Source organism: Mugil cephalus, chromosome 19 (assembly GCF_022458985.1).
Source record: "Mugil cephalus isolate CIBA_MC_2020 chromosome 19, CIBA_Mcephalus_1.1, whole genome shotgun sequence".
NCBI lineage: Eukaryota > Metazoa > Chordata > Actinopteri > Mugiliformes > Mugilidae > Mugil > Mugil cephalus.
The window spans coordinates 7,875,811-7,891,611 of record NC_061788.1 but is presented as its reverse complement, the minus strand read 5'-3'; the positions used below and the strand labels follow the sequence as shown (position 1 = coordinate 7,891,611).

Sequence of the window (15,801 nt, the reverse complement as noted above, 5' to 3'; positions counted from 1 at the left end):
AGTGACATTTACAGCTCCTGCTTTTTTTTTTAATTATTAGGTTTCTTCACACATGTCAGGAGGGAATCTTCAAGGATTGACATTGCCGGACAAAAAGTGCCCAAATATCTTCTTTCATTGAGTCTACACTGAACGGATCACTTCGATGCAGGGCGGTTGTTATTTACCATGGATATTTGGATGAGATCTCTGGCCTTCATCAGCATGAGATGACATTAGAGAAGGGGAAAACAGCAGAACATGTGTTGAGATGCCATTCACAGCCATATTACACACACTACATCAACTCTAACAACAGTAGCATCAATAAAAACCAACAACAACTGGACAGCTAGACAAGTGCACAGTCATGAAATCGGTCTAAAAACAGCTACAATGGAGGTGTATGTAAAAATGCTGCTATCAACCAGCAGGGCAATTCGGAGAGTGGCTCTGAAACTCAATCAGCTGGTCATGCACTCGTTAGAGTATTGCTGCAAGTGGTATCTGTACATGTTTATCATCGAGCTGCAGATGGCTTTTTTTTTTCTTTTCTTCCCGATCTCGCCGTCACCTCATGCTAATGAGGCGCCGATGAAGACGTTAAGACTTCACCAAATCAATCCAGAAACACCACCACCTCTTACTTTAAAAAAAAAAAAAGACGGGACGATGCACGTGTGAGTCACGGTGTGGCAGCCGAATTTACTAAAAAAGACGACATATTCAAAAACTCAAAATAAAATAAATAAAAATAAATAAAACCATAAACGATGAGTAAAAATGAAAATGAGATGTCAACTAAAAACTCAAAAACAAAGGTTAAATATAAAACAGAATTGTAAATGCAGCTGACCCAGCGTTTTCAGAATACTACAACTGTTTATGTTTTTAAAAAAATAAATAAATAAAATGAGGGGGAGTCTTTGACGAGTAAACAGAGCTGACCAATCAGACGCAGACAGACAGGACTGTGCTCGGGATCAATACATCCGGCGGTGGCCTACTCACCGCCTCCACCTCGGCTGGATCGTACCACACGTTGATGTAGGGGTGCTGTAAGGCCTCGTCCACCGATATCCGCTTAGCGGGGTCGATGATCAGCATCTTAGACAGCAGGTCTCTGGCCTGGCTCGCTGCGATTGTAAACACAGACAGTATCTATTGAGTAACTAGGCAGAAAAGGAGGATGAGAGCGAAGCCCGAATAGTCGCAGCTTTACACGGTGTTAAGGTTTTATTTTGATCTTGTGGCTTGTTACAGGGTCTGTGTGTGACGTCACAGCAGGCGAAGTAAGCGAAGTCTCCATGGTTACGGCCACTGAGCGCAAAGAGTGTCAGTTGAGCATGGAGATTAGCAGCATTAGCTTGAATCACAGGCTTTAATAGCATCTAAATTACAAAATTAATGTAAAAACAAAAATGTGTAGAGCTGTTTATACTTGATGAAGTCATAGTTAACTTAAGTTACTTCTTAAGTTACGTCAGATAAATTTGTTGACCTTGTTGTTTTGGCGCATTTAGTAACTATTACAGTTCCAATAATAAATAACAATAAAATAATAAACGGAATATTTGTGATCACTCCTCGTCATCCTATTAACTTCCGGTCGGACGCTACAGTTTTGTATGGCTAACGTTACTTCTCAGTAAAGTCTCTTAGCGTTAGCATCTTTTATTTAGCTACATTTATCGTAACTGAAATGAGCTAAAACTAACGTAAACTAACTGAAACTGAGGCTAATCCACATTTCGCAATCCATGCTAGTTCATATGGATCACTGTTGAGTCCAATTGACCTTAATTTGATCTGATAATCCACATTTTTCCTGGTCTCATTGTATTTACTGATACATTTCACCATGATTTTTGCCGTTCAGGGGGGCGTGGCCCCAGGTGACAGTGACGTCAATGCATACCTTCTATATAACTAATCAGGGGTCTCTTGTAACAACAACTCTCAGTTTTCTCTTTTTTTTTTAAAATATTTTGGACAAAACAAGACACAGAATCCGTAGATGAACCGATAAAAATAGCATTAGCGGATTGATTTCCTCATTAAAATTCTGCCTTGTCCCATTTATCTGCTTCTGATAAGAAAATAGGTCTTAGCGCTTTCCGAGTATCAACCGCTCCCGCTGCTGGCTTCTCATTTGAAATGTGAGCGCGTGCGTTTTGAAACATCCGGCATCTACGAAGCAAAAATTCATCACCAGTCACTCAGCTGGCCGGTCTCTCCGCCCTCAGGCCCTCTTGCACTGATCTGAAATCGAGAACCCTTAAACCAAACACCATCCGTCTCCTACACACACTGACCTTCGCTATAAATAGCTCTGCAGCATCAGAAAGAAGCTGAGCCGTGAAGAGGGAAAGAAAGACGGAAAGAGGAAAAAAAAGAGAAAGCTGGGTGCAACCCTGCCTAAGCATCAATGAGAAAATGTTTTAAATCTATAAAATAGCTCCTGAATGCATCTCTATTATCCTTATCTTCTTCTCGATCCTTCTGTGCCCTCTGTCTCCTCCTCCTCCTCCTCCTCCTCCTCCTCTAGTTCAGAATAACCAAAGCCCAGAGGATGTCTCTCTCGTGTCTGACTCAGTTTCCACCTGTCACACTACAAAACATACAGAATAGAAGCACTTCCATCCCAGTCTCACGCCATCTCACTGTCTCTTTCTCTCCCTCATCACTGCTGTCAATGCAGCAGGGAGCGGCTCAAATACAAAAAGTGATTCATGAGAATGTTAAAGCTTTGATGTAGCAGCAAACAGGAAAAGTACATTATGTTGTATTTCGTAGGGAGGATTCTCTTCTCTTTCACTGCTCGGCTGAGACAGCAAGGTTGAGTGTTGGCATCATAGACTGTATATAAATATGTGTATATGTGTCCCCACTTCCTTGCATTGGCCAAACCGACTGATCTGCTGATTTTCCCAGGAATATGGGCGAGCCACGTGGAGCCGCGATATCAATAACCACACCATATATTTCATTTAATTAACGCTACGCTCTGCTCTACCTCCACCACTTATAAGGAAATGTTTGATTATGCACTGTTCTTATTTTAACTACTGTCACATCCCGTTTCTATAACATCAAATAGCTAAAACGAAACTTATCCAAAAAAAATTGACATTTGAACATACATCAACATTATCCTAAGTAACTACCTAAAATGTCAGAAATCATCCTTGAAAAAAAAATGTATTTTAGTGTTTTAGTTTAGCAAATCCCATCCGCTATCATGGAGGAGAGGGAGCTTATATGACCTATACTGCAGTCAGTCACTAGGGGGAGCTCACTTTTGAGGTCCGTCTGTATTTACAGTCTACGGTTGACAAGCAAACATCATTGAAATTAGCAGTGCGATAACTACAGCTGACACAAATGTTATTAGTTTGGAAGTCTTGGACAAATTAAAATGAGGACACGATGTGCCGCTTATTAAATAAGGACAGTATAACTAGGATAGACACATTACTAAGCAACCACAGCTACACTGTCGAAGTAGCTACAGCTCATATATTTAATGTAATAAAACTTTAATGGACACATTTATATCAGGCGTTGTGATTTTTGAACTGTAACATCCTCATAATATATGTAAAAAAAAACAAAAAACGATTATCTTTGTATTACTGTGACCCTCCAGTTCAGATACATCTTGTATTTTGGCCATTATGAGGTCAACTCTTTATTGTTATTGTGTTTTGGTGCGATACAAAAAATGGATGCAAAGACAAGTATTTGATTTCACGTCTAAAACACATTTATAGCCCGAATTTTCCACGCCACAAAATGTTTATGAGGGAAATTCGATTTGGAGTTGCACCGTGACGATCAAACTGTTTGGCAGTGATGGAAAGAGGAGGAGCAGCATCGTAGTCACACCATCATCTCAACTTAGACATACTTCAATGATCCCCAAGGGAAATTCCTTGGTCACAGTAGCTCAGTTGCGCATAAAAGAACACTCTTAAAAGTAAAAAGAAAGACAAAATAAAGTATTATCTAGTAAAATAAAATAGAAAACGGTGCAATCAAAATATAACTAAACCCGTGCTGCAGTCAGAGAAGCGACACAGCTTTAAAGGACAAGCAGATAACAGAGATTAAAGCGCGTAATTCTCATTTCTCTGACTGGAAATCAAATCCAAATGCCGGCACCAGGCTGGGCCAATTTAAATGGACGTGCAGGTTCTCACCTTTGAGTTTGTTGTGCTCAGAGTCGGCGGGGAAAAGGCAGTCGGGGAAGAGCTTGGGGAAGGTGAGGCCCGCGTACTTTGGCCGGTTCTCCACGTAGTTCCTCACTGTGGGTTGAAGCTTCTTCATGAACTCTGGCGAGGGCGTGCCCAGCTGCTCGATCACCTTGTTCCACTGGTCAATGTCTGGTGCGGCGGGTAGAGATTAAGGCAAACGCGTCTGGAATACGTAGCATACTGTCATCCTGCGCGCCTCGCTGTCCGCTCAGTGTAACTGCAGTGTAGCTGATTTCATATAGAACATAAGCACCGTGGAAAGCCTACAAGCTCAATAAGAAACACTTAATAAAGAAAATCGGTCACTGATCTTGAACCTCCTGACTTTGACAAAAAAGTTGTTATATCTCTTACCACTCCACACACTCAAACCACCCCTTCACCTCCCATTGTTTTCCCTCTGAGTGTCAGATGAGCTGCCAGGTTCACCAAAGACTCCCTATTACTTTATTTTTCTGGAACTCCCCTCCTCCGCTTTGTCTCCATTGCACATTGGCCATGATCCACCCAATGCCCTTTGAAGCATTTCTATTTTTTTTTTTCATCCACTAAGGCTCTTACCCGGCTCTTCACCAAACAGTTGAATTCGCTCAAACAGCGCAGCGTTTCTGCGCCAAAAAGCATGATCCTCCCCAGTGTTTGGAATTACTCACCCTCTTCAAATGGGGCATCGCTCAACTGAAGAGGTCTCAACAAAATGCCGCGGGCTTCCTGCTGCTACGTACACTGGGTTGACGGCTGGAAGGTCGGAAGGATACGGTCCGTCCCAGGGAACAGCACCGTCCCTCTTATCACCTCTCCAAAGATGCAGCCGACTGACCACATGTCCACTGGGCTCACAAACACACATACAGGCACAAGCACACACACACACACACGTTGTCAAGTTGGTGACACCTGATTAATGTAACTCAAATAATCTCTCTATTTGAGTAGATTCACATTCATACTGGAATTTGATACATTAGCCACTGTAGGCAACTTTCCCTTCAGGACAGGGAACTTTCTGAGGAGCCTAGTGTAGTGGAAACACCAAAACCACAGGCAGTTTCTCCATTGGGGCAATTGGGGACGTCCTGAAAATATATAAAGAGAATTCTTTCTACCGTGTTCAGCTACAGCGTTTGGTAGGTGTTTCTGTTAGAAATCATCTTGCTCCTCAGTTTGGTCTTATCGCAGCCAAAGCCTTGGTACATGGGGAAGTACTGGCCTCCATCTTTGGGCAATTTTGATAAAGCTGCAAATTGTTCCCATAGGTCCTCATATCGAGAATAGTTTTTCAAACTGCGGAACAGCCACTTAGCTAGCGATTAAGACATTCCTATGAAATGCAGCGGCTCAGGGACGTCTGCATTCAGACACATAAAAGACAGATGAGTAAAATTAGTGATGTAATTTTAATCATGATTTCGATTGAACTTGTAGTATAATAACAAGAATGGTTTAATTAAAAAAATGTTTAATTCATCGCACACAATGAGCCACTGATTTATTTATTAGCTGCACCTGAAATGAAATCTACGTGATGAAGATGACACTGAATGAGTCAGTTTATTTTCATAAAAAATGAACAGTGGCCTTTGCTAGCTGCTGAACCATTTACTGCCAAAGAACCAAACTGTTGAGTGGCCATCTTTGCAAGCACTGCCCTCCCTGTGGGATTTGGCAAGACTCACAATTTTTAAATTTGCTGAGAACTGCCAGCATCCCTGCAATAACTCCTGAAAGAAATATAGCTTGTCTCTTTTCCATCATTTACTCCCCTCAACTAGAATATATATGAAAGCTAAAGCTGCATAGGTCTTCAAAAGGGGGTCTGCGGAGGTGCTGCAGGCGGGTCGCAAAGTCTTTGGTTGATTAGACATTTTTTATACATTTACTAATTTTCCCCCACATATTTAAATTTCTTTAAATGCACATTAACATAAATCCAACATATTTTAGTAAAGGGATAAGGGATAGCTCAGTACTGAATGATAATAATAATGTATAATTATAAAAAGCATCAGGCCAAATTTAATATAGAACATATTTTCCATATTATTTGTCCCTATTTAAATCTCTACATCAGTTTCGCCTGAAAAACATTGAAGACCCCTGCTCTGATGTCATGACTGTGGGATTCAGGAAATGTTCATCTCACCCCACCTTATTCACTCTGTATCGTGTTTAAATGACAAACCATGATCTGTGAGATATTCCTAATGATGGCTATTTTTTTCAGTGCGATGCTGTGCCGTCACATCCCTGTGAGTTTTCCCCCCGGCCTATACAACATCCATAACTACATATTTGGCACGCTGCTGCACTAATCCATCGTCCAACAACCAGTAAGGTTCACTACGCTGTGACCGGTCCCTGCAGGAAAAACAAAACAACAAAAAAAACCCCACTCTAAATCATCTTTTGACAGACGCTCAAGAAGGCGCAGATAACTTCAGCAAGGTCAATACTTGAGGGTGAAATGAAGTGAATTGAGATTAGGGAGAACAAGGTACCCGTCCAGAACTGATCCACGAGCAGGAGATTAACAGAAGAGCGCGTGACTAAACTGCATCGATCAACTGTAAGAAAGGACGGCGACTCAAGATAAGAATTTCATGTTCGAGCAGAGACAGAGGGAGTGCGATATTGCTGAGCTCATTGCAGCGTTTTCGAGCTTTCCAGAGCATTAATCTTTCAGGGAGCTGCATGTTCGGGGGTGCATGGAGGGGAGTATTAACACGAGGTCCTTCAGACACACAGGCGTTCCTCGCTGCCATCTCGAAGGCACAATTTTAAAGGACTGGACGGATATTCTGTGGTCCTGTTACTGCACTAGAAAGACCAAAAATACATCAGCACCTCTCATCCGTGCCATTAATCTCACGCAAGAATGCTTGTAGCGGAAGAAGAAGGCTTGTTATTTTGTTCTTCTGGTCTTTGCAAGCCTGTTAGTGAACTAAATATCGGTGTATATTTGGAAGGGAAGTCATCAAAAAGAAACCGCACACAGTTTTACAGGCGCACACGCAGATATATGCTTTAATTTCAAGGCAGGAGCTGGGTCTGCAAGCCAGTTTTTGAGCACATTCACGCAACCTGACACAAGGAGAAGAAGCACGTCAGTCCATCAACAGGAACTATTTCCAGCTACGGATGCGGCAAAGGGCATGACAGCAGCAGGTACATGGGATTAACTCAAAATAGACAACAGCGTCCATCTCAATGTGGCAGCACGTCACCCGGCAAAACGCATGAAAGAAATCTATCCCGCTTAGAATTTATAGACACGTTGAGGCACGTTAGCAGGATCACATCATTGCTTTCCCTTCTATGGGATGAGCTGACGACAAGAAAGACCACACGTCACCTTTTAAATTGTTTTTCATTGTCTTAGTTTCATAGCTTTTTAAAAAAACTAAATAAATAAAAAGACTAAATGCTAATAGACTACACCTCTGACCTTTGAACTTTCCTCACACTCCCAAATGAGTTCCATTAAGCTGCTATTAACAGATGCTCAAAGGGAACATATTAATCATTCATTACTGAATGCTTAATAACTCCGCCTGACTCACACATGGAGGCACTTTCAGGTGGCGGGATGTACTTCACGTGTGTGCACATGTGCACGGACGCAGCATGGGGAATACCAAACCTCCCTACTGAAAAGAGCCTCCCCCCATGGCCCAACTCTCTGCAACAGGTAGCGCTCTAAAAACACTCCGAATGGCACACACTTAAATATTCAGAGACACGTTTACAATTACAAGATTAAATAAAGCTCAGGATGTTACTGTGAAAGGTGTTAAAAGCTGAGATAGGTACAAACATGTGTTATGGAGCCGGCTAGGTGTGGTTTAGTTCACCTCGGTAACACACAGCAAACATCAGGTCTGGTATATACAGCATTAAGTAAGTCTTAAATGTCACTATTTTACATCTACAGATACTATTTAATTTCATTGCTTTAATGTGTTTGAAATAACAAACACTTTCATGGATGATTGTCAGCACACTTCACAACAACTTAACAGAGTTACCATCAGATCATTTTGTGTTAACAAGGATACAGTCCCGGCCAGGGAAAAGGATTTTGTGGCGCACCATTTCTCCCATAATGCACCCCACCGACCAAATATCCACTGCACGCACAGAGGTGAGAGGCAGAAGAAAAGAGAGGAGGAAAGCAAAGGTTAGTGAGATCCACTGTGAGGCGACAGCGATAAGGAGCTAGCTGTTATTCAGCGAGCGAGAAAGAAATAACAAGTGAGGAGGCCTGTTACATAAATTAGTATGACACACAGACAGTGAACAGAAGAAGAAGAGGAAAAAAGAAAAGAGCCTTTCAGGACTGACTTGTGTTAGGCAATTCAAAGCCAGTGGAGCCCACGAGCTTCCATTCTTAGGAAGAATTTGACTAATGAGTCACAGCCAGACTGCCATTCACATCACATGCGTTGATGTTCTAGAGGCTTTTAGTCTGTGACTCATACCTCCGACACTTTAACTCAGCCTAGCATCTCAACAAGAAATGTTGATAAGGTTTCACACTACACACCAAAGTACAGTAATTTAATGACACAACTACACAAACGCAGGTATGTGTGTCTAAAAGCTGACCATGGCATTGACAAATAAAAAGCGCAAAATAAACAGACTTCTTTAAATGTGACTAGAAAACTGATGCATGCACGCGTTAAATCATCATTAACTCTCACCGTTCTCTTTGTAGCCCATTCCCAGGATGACCTCTGGGGCTCTGTAGTATCTAGTCACAACATAAGGGGTCATCATGAAACTGGTGCCCGCAGTCCGAGCTAGGCCAAAGTCCAGGATCTTCAGGGTGCAGTCTGACTTCACAACTATATTGCTTGGTTTGAGATCCTGGAGAGGAAAAAAAGATCACTGTGAGTGTATATTTATGCACTTTGCATGGACAGAGGCGTTAGCTAGTGTTTGGCTTTTCTGACTCATCGTTAACAGTTGAAAATGGAAGGTTTACACATAGCTGACAATTAGGGGACCAATCCGATGCTTTCAGTAGATTTAGTCAGATTTATATTTAGAATTAATCTGTTAAGTTACACTGAAAAAAGTCAATCTAAGAATAATTTTAACGTAATTAACCCTGTGGGAATACCAAAACCAAAATTTTGTTTTGTTAAAAAAACAAGTCATTTTGATTTATTTATTTATTTTCATATGTAAGTGGTTAAACAAATCTTCTTATGAAGACCCCCACAACTCACAATTTGCTCATAAAACATTGGAAAAAGTGGGAGACTGGACTTTAAGGTAAGAGTTAATGTTAGTGATATAGTTGGTTAATTACCGTAGTCTATCTGGTTTTATTTGGTTGTAGAAATTAATAAGTAAAATAACTAGTGACTCGATGTAATTTGGAATTAACAATAGCAAGTGGCCTCAAAGGACTTTTTATGTGAAACTAATGTTGGCATGTTGTTTTAAAATACTTAATTAAACATTATCTTCAAGCTAACGTTTCCAAATGACTAATTTAAAGTAAGCATAGATGTGTTTTTTCCTCTACATAACGTTAGCTTACGGAGCTAGCGCCGGTTAGCCCTTAGCTAACACCGGTTAGCAAGGGGTTTTAGCTGTAAGTCAGCCATGCACTGAAAAAAAAAAAAGAAGAAGTAAGGCAACTTTTTGCATCATTTTCTCCCCCAGATCAAACAAGAGTTCTCTTTGTTGGCACAACATTAATTCTGTAAGTAAAGTCAATTTACTTGTAGATGATGGCAAGTTGACTTTACTCGCAAAAGTAAGTTTTTCAACCCACGTTTGAGAGTCAACATCATCTGCAAAAGTAAATTGACTTTACTTACAGAATTAATGTTGTACCAACAAAGACTACTCTTGTTTGATCTGTGCGATACACTGATGGTAAAAGTTATTTTTTTGGAGCATCGTATTTTTACCAGTTTAACAGATGAAAGCCACCTCTGTCCTTTTAATCTACAGACAGAAGTCTGTCACCTTGGTTTATCTCAAAGGCTGGATACAAGGCCAAAGCACAGCTCCGTGTGAAAGTCACAAAATGAACTTTCAAGCACCTCTAAAACTCAAACGATTTATACCAGGGTCTAAAAATGGCAACTGGCTATTTTATGGGATGTGTCTCTTAACTGATCGGTTTGTAGTGTGTATAAAAAGCCACGCGCTTCCCTCAGATGACATGCGGAGGAAAGCTTTTCATGGTGTAACCCATGCTATACACCCTAGAGGACCCTTGATCACTCAGAAGAGACTTGTGGAAATGGACACAGTCTTACAAAGACCTGAGGACATTTTAGAGCTTCATAGGTCTCGTTTGACCAGGTCAGCTGCGTTGGAAATGTCTAAATTGGTGACTAAGGTGTTTCCCAATTAAAGCTCCTTACTGACCTCAGGGCACAAGTTGGTGCTGGAACACAAACCGGATGCAGCAAACACTTAAAACCTCCTTACCCTGTGAATGATTCCGGCTGAGTGCAGATGTTTGATACCGCACAGCATCTGGTAGAGCAGGTAGGACATTCTCTCATGGTCAAGCTCCATCTGAATCACCTGGCACAAGTTGGCATCCATCAGCTCCATCACTAGGTAGCTGAGAAAGATTTATTTTAACGAGTGGTTGACAGGCTTCAGGATTTTATCCACTAAAATAACTCGAAACCCTTCTACAATCTGAATAATAAAAAAAAAACTTGACACAAAGACGCACAAAACCCTCGGCAGTACTGTTTGCCAAGAGATTGTTCTAAAAGTGAACACACGCTCATTTATCATTCAGTATGAGAACAGGATACCTCCAGCAGCCTCAGATTACACCTAGAGTACTTTCTCCGGCTACACTACAGTCTCACAAATGAGCACATAATGCATAATTAAATCTGACCCCTCCTTTTACTCTCACATGAGCTAAATTCATATTTTTCACGAAAGTGTCATTATGCAAGGAAAGAAAGGCTGTACTTACACATCCTGGAATTCCTCTAATGATTTCTGTGGTGTGAAGACATTTAATAAACTGATAATCTGAAAGAGAGGAGGATAAACGTTAAAAATGCACACAGCAGTGGAAGGAAAAACAATGGACTGTGGATGAACGATTGGTAATGGCCATGGCGAATGCTGCCTGAGCCAACCGAGGACGGAGCAAACAAGCGCGGATTAATGTGGAAGGCGAGAAAAAGAGGCAGAGGAGCTGGTGATTACATTGATGCCTTGAAGCGCTCTCTATTTCACTCTCCTGCTAGTTTCTTTTCATTTCTGGAGGCAGGGAATTTACCACGGGTCCAACATTACACTTGACTCGTCTACATTTTGTAGCAAAGGAGTCGGAAATACTGTAGATAGACACCGACTGGGGAACAGCTTAAAAGTAATTCGCTTACATTTTTGTGATTGACGCATTTCATGAGCACCAACTCCCGGTATGCCCTCTTGGCGTGGGTCTGGTTCTGGAAGGGTCTGCTCAGCTTCTTGATGGCTACATTTCTGTCCAAGACAGCGTCATAGCCCGCACTGCAGGAGTGGAAAAACCACAGAGATCAGTACTTCTTTAACACTCATGACTGGAAAATTCTCTGTGAGTCTGATGAACAAAAAGGATGACTTTTTTTACATCTCCAAGGAAATAAACACACATGGATATAGAAGGCAGATTAGTGTTTTAATACTGCACACGTAGATTTCTGTATCCTCATCCCACCACTTCCCTTCCAGGGAGAGAGGTAGCGCGGACACCCGACCAACAAAATTGCGTACTTTGTTGAATGGCAGTAAAAAGGGCTAAGCTTACTCTCTGTGGTTGAAAGTCACGTGGCAGCATGGAGTACGCTGGAACTCATTCAGTGCGTTAACATGCACAGCTTAATCGGGCTATGCTTGAAATTCGACTTTCTGAATGCGGTCCTGGGAAATAGTCCAGCTTTTTTAATCTTGTACGTAATGTGCGTGCTACTCATGGTGCAGATAATATGTGCGCTATCCCTCAGGTAGTTCTCGTACCTGCTCCGTTTACCTTTTTTTTTCTGCGGATGGCTTTCTTTAGATGTTTTTGTTCCGGGCTCATACGGAGCTTGTGCACACGCGTAATCAATTTCCAATCGCATTAATTGGGTGTCTTAGTTGGATAACGAGAACTCCCATATTAGTCGGAGTAACGTGTTCAGATGTCCAGTTAAAGTCAGATTAAGGCAATAATTTGTTTTTTTTTTCATGTCCATGTCAATGTACCGACTGTTAAGCCCTCTTCAGGAGGTAACTCAATGAAACATCGGTGAAGAGAAGTAACCACTTAAAAACTGCAATGATGTGCTGCATACTGTCTACTGTCGTTGGCTAGGCTAGTTCTCTGGTGCCTTCTTGTTGGTTGCTAGCTGGTAGCTGACTGCTAACCTGCTGGTTGGCTTTCAGTTGGACTGGGCTTCTAAATGTGTTTTGCCTGGGATCTTGGCTCAATGAATGTAGGTTTTAAAGAGGCTTGTTTCTTCTAAGTTATTTTCTTTTAAGAAGCCAAAAATCTCAAACAGTTTTTTTCCACAGTATAAACAAAGATTTCTCCCATTTAATATCAATTATTAACAAAGAATGCTTAAAAGTGGATTCCTAAAATATTAGTTTAAATATTGATGCTCAAACTATTTTGGTGACCGTTACAGCAGCGCGCTGACTCAACACAATCCCAAACCCCTGGGACTTCAGCTCTCCTTGCGTCGATTTATGCTCGCTCTCAGTGAGCCAGCGGTGCAGGAAAAGCAGCCATAAACATGTCACGTCGCGTTTTCCCCTTTTCCGTTCAACCCCACCCCGCCCCCCCCAAGATGCTGCAAATTAAGTTCCAAGGCGTCTGCGCCTGGATCACAGGATGGCGGCTGGATATGGCTGCAGCTCGCCATGTCTGTGTGGAGGCTGCAGGCCGGGGATGATGTGCGACCATGAAAACGGCGGGGGCCTTCATAAAAGCATTGATCCAATGGGAATTTGAACCAGTCATCACTTTTAGAGCTGAGCGAAAGATGATGTCATGACCAGCTAAACTACTTAAAGCCTTCATCCTCTCCTAAGATGCTTCTGAGAGATCATCCCGGCTGGGTGCAGGAGTCACGAGGGCACAGATGTGCGCAGATTGGGATGTTTGTGAGCAAGTGAGTGAGTTTTTATTGCCACGTTGTGTAAGTAAAGCAGATATCTACTTGTACTTGGTTTTTGACGGTAATCTTGTGATCATTGACATCTGATTATGAGCATATTTCCAGTTAGCTGTGCGAAATCAGACAGATGTTTATGTAAATGTGATTATGTCAATCTGTTGGGGATTATGTTGAAGATAATGTTCAATAAGCAATCACTTTAATTACTATTATTATCATCACATCACGGCCAAACCATTCTTCCAGCACCAATGCACAGGTCTCGTAATTCGTATTTGTTAACATCTAAATGCTGCATCCCATTTGAGCTCTACAATCAGCAGGATATCATGAGTCTTTGGGGTTTTATGTGGTTTGAGGTGGTAATACCCCCACCATATGACCAGACGACAGCTGTGGGCACAGCCAAGCAGCGCACAGCAGAGAAGGTTAAATTAGATTTGCGCTCTCTGCCATCCATCTCTATACAATATCCTTCAAATGGGCACAACCCCAGCATCAGCCGTTACAGCCTCCTTTGCAAAGGCACAAAATTGCTTCGGAACGGATGGGTTGAGAAGGACTGAGGGCATGGGAAGCAAAGGAAGGACAATGAGAGAGGGCGAGTGGAGGGCAGGAGTGTCGAGAGATGCTGGTGAATCTTCGGACACCGGCATAAAACAACTTGGATCGGCCCACGGAGGGTGTCTGAGACGGGTATATCACCGTGGTGACATGACATTAACATAAATGCAGCCCATAGATCGGAAGACTGTAAGATGCATTCCTTTAAGTGGAGCCTTGGCAGCCATCCCTCTGCATTCTGACAGGGCAGGCGTGAGTTGAATTACAATGAACAGAAGCACTGCAATCTGGATTAAGGATTCACGTAAGTGCCCGTCGTGTTTGGCTCTTGTGACCCATACATCCATACTCTAAATAAAACCTACGCTGTAAAAAAACATATGAACCCAGATCCTTCAATCTCGGCGAAATGCAATGATGTCAAGTCTTCAAGTGAATGTGTCCTTTAATATATGCATTTTCTAAGAATTGTCTTTTTGGCTTACTTTTATTTATTATTTAACTTTCTTAAATAAATAACTTTCAGTCTATTCAGGATGGGAGGGGGATAATTATTCTGATTTATTAGTTGTTCATTTAACTTGTTGGCTTGTATATACTTAGCAAAATCTCCAAAATACACAGAAAATAATAAAAATATCAACATTCACTTTTCCTTTTTACTGATGATCTTATGCTTTTCATCATTTTGCAACATCGTATTTCTCACACGACTACAAGATGTGCTTTCAAACGATGTGACGGACCAGACCTAATCAAACCATACAAAATCATCAGACTTAAATACTGAAAAGAAGAAGCAGATATTCTACATCCTTAATGCTCTCACGCAGCATTAAACCACAGAAATAATGATCGACGAACAGCTAAATAAGACAATCGCACATTAAATATTACATAAAAGCTCATCAAACAGCTTGATATGACATAAAAAAAAAAAGGGACTTAAAACGAAAAGCACTTACCACACAATTCCCTGAGCTCCGGAGCCAATGGGCTTTAAATTCTGGAAACGTTTTAAAACTGTGAAGGTGGAATCTCCCACTTCCACGCTGTAGAACTGGTTGTCCACTTTGCTTTTGCTCATGTTGTAATGCTTGGCAATATATGACACATCCACTTGTTTTCCAAAACCCTGCATTAAGGAAACAGGAGAGTTAGCGATCAAATACACTCAACATTATACATTTAACGTTAAATTAATAACCTGCGATAAATACGCAAACCAATCAACTGTCAGTATGTATGGGTTTACAGTGTACTGGTGGTTTTCACAACAAAGCATGCATTAGTAGCAAACCAGCGTAAAGACGACACAATAAAAGAGTTTAAACTTAACTATTTCCATATGGAGGCTTTAATAGCCATGTAATGACATCAGCGCCGCTAATGTCTTTTCTCAACTAAAGACATTATTCTTTCACCAATGTGCACGCAGTAATCAGTAATCAGGCTGTAATTACTTGGGAGGAGCAGTCAAACAAAAATATCAGTAAATTACAGACTCTGTAATAACAGCACAACTCCTAAACAAATCTGTTTTAATGTGCAAGTTTTAACCACAGACATTAATATAGGTGATGTAAGACATTCATGGGGCTCAGAAATAATTCAAACCCGTGATCTGATTATTTCAATACACGGTCAGGGGAACCTATAGAGGCTGTTAAACAGAAAACTAGACACGCACGTGTGACGCAAACATCTAATGCAAAGGAGAGCTCCGGTGGAATAGCCTGCAGGAAAGCATATACTCAGACAGGAGGTCCAGACGTTGCAGTTTATGAAATTACATCCTCAAACGAGATTTGCATTTACACTGTAGGAAGTGAAGAGCACCAAACCGAATTAGCTTC

General features: G+C 41.5%; 1 protein-coding gene across 7 annotated transcripts in view; it reads right to left on the bottom strand.

Annotated features, from left to right (window-relative positions):
* The window catches only part of mapk10 (mitogen-activated protein kinase 10), a 35,836-nt gene that overhangs the window by 9,125 nt on the left and 10,910 nt on the right, over nt 1–15,801 (bottom strand). For 6 of the 7 annotated variants that reach the window (XM_047570495.1, XM_047570496.1, XM_047570498.1 and 3 more), the window contains exons 3-11: nt 14,911–15,080; nt 11,621–11,750; nt 11,203–11,261; nt 10,692–10,830; nt 8,939–9,104; nt 8,291–8,362; nt 4,182–4,364; nt 991–1,115; nt 168–194 (exon numbers count right to left, since the gene is read on the bottom strand). In XM_047570495.1, coding sequence (XP_047426451.1) covers nt 168–194; nt 991–1,115; nt 4,182–4,364; nt 8,291–8,362; nt 8,939–9,104; nt 10,692–10,830; nt 11,203–11,261; nt 11,621–11,750; nt 14,911–15,032 — 1,023 coding nt within the window. In that variant the 5' untranslated portion in view covers nt 15,033–15,080. The remainder of the gene's footprint in view (nt 1–167; nt 195–990; nt 1,116–4,181; nt 4,365–8,290; nt 8,363–8,938; nt 9,105–10,691; nt 10,831–11,202; nt 11,262–11,620; nt 11,751–14,910; nt 15,081–15,801) is intronic. The other variant, XM_047570493.1, reaches the window with a different exon arrangement.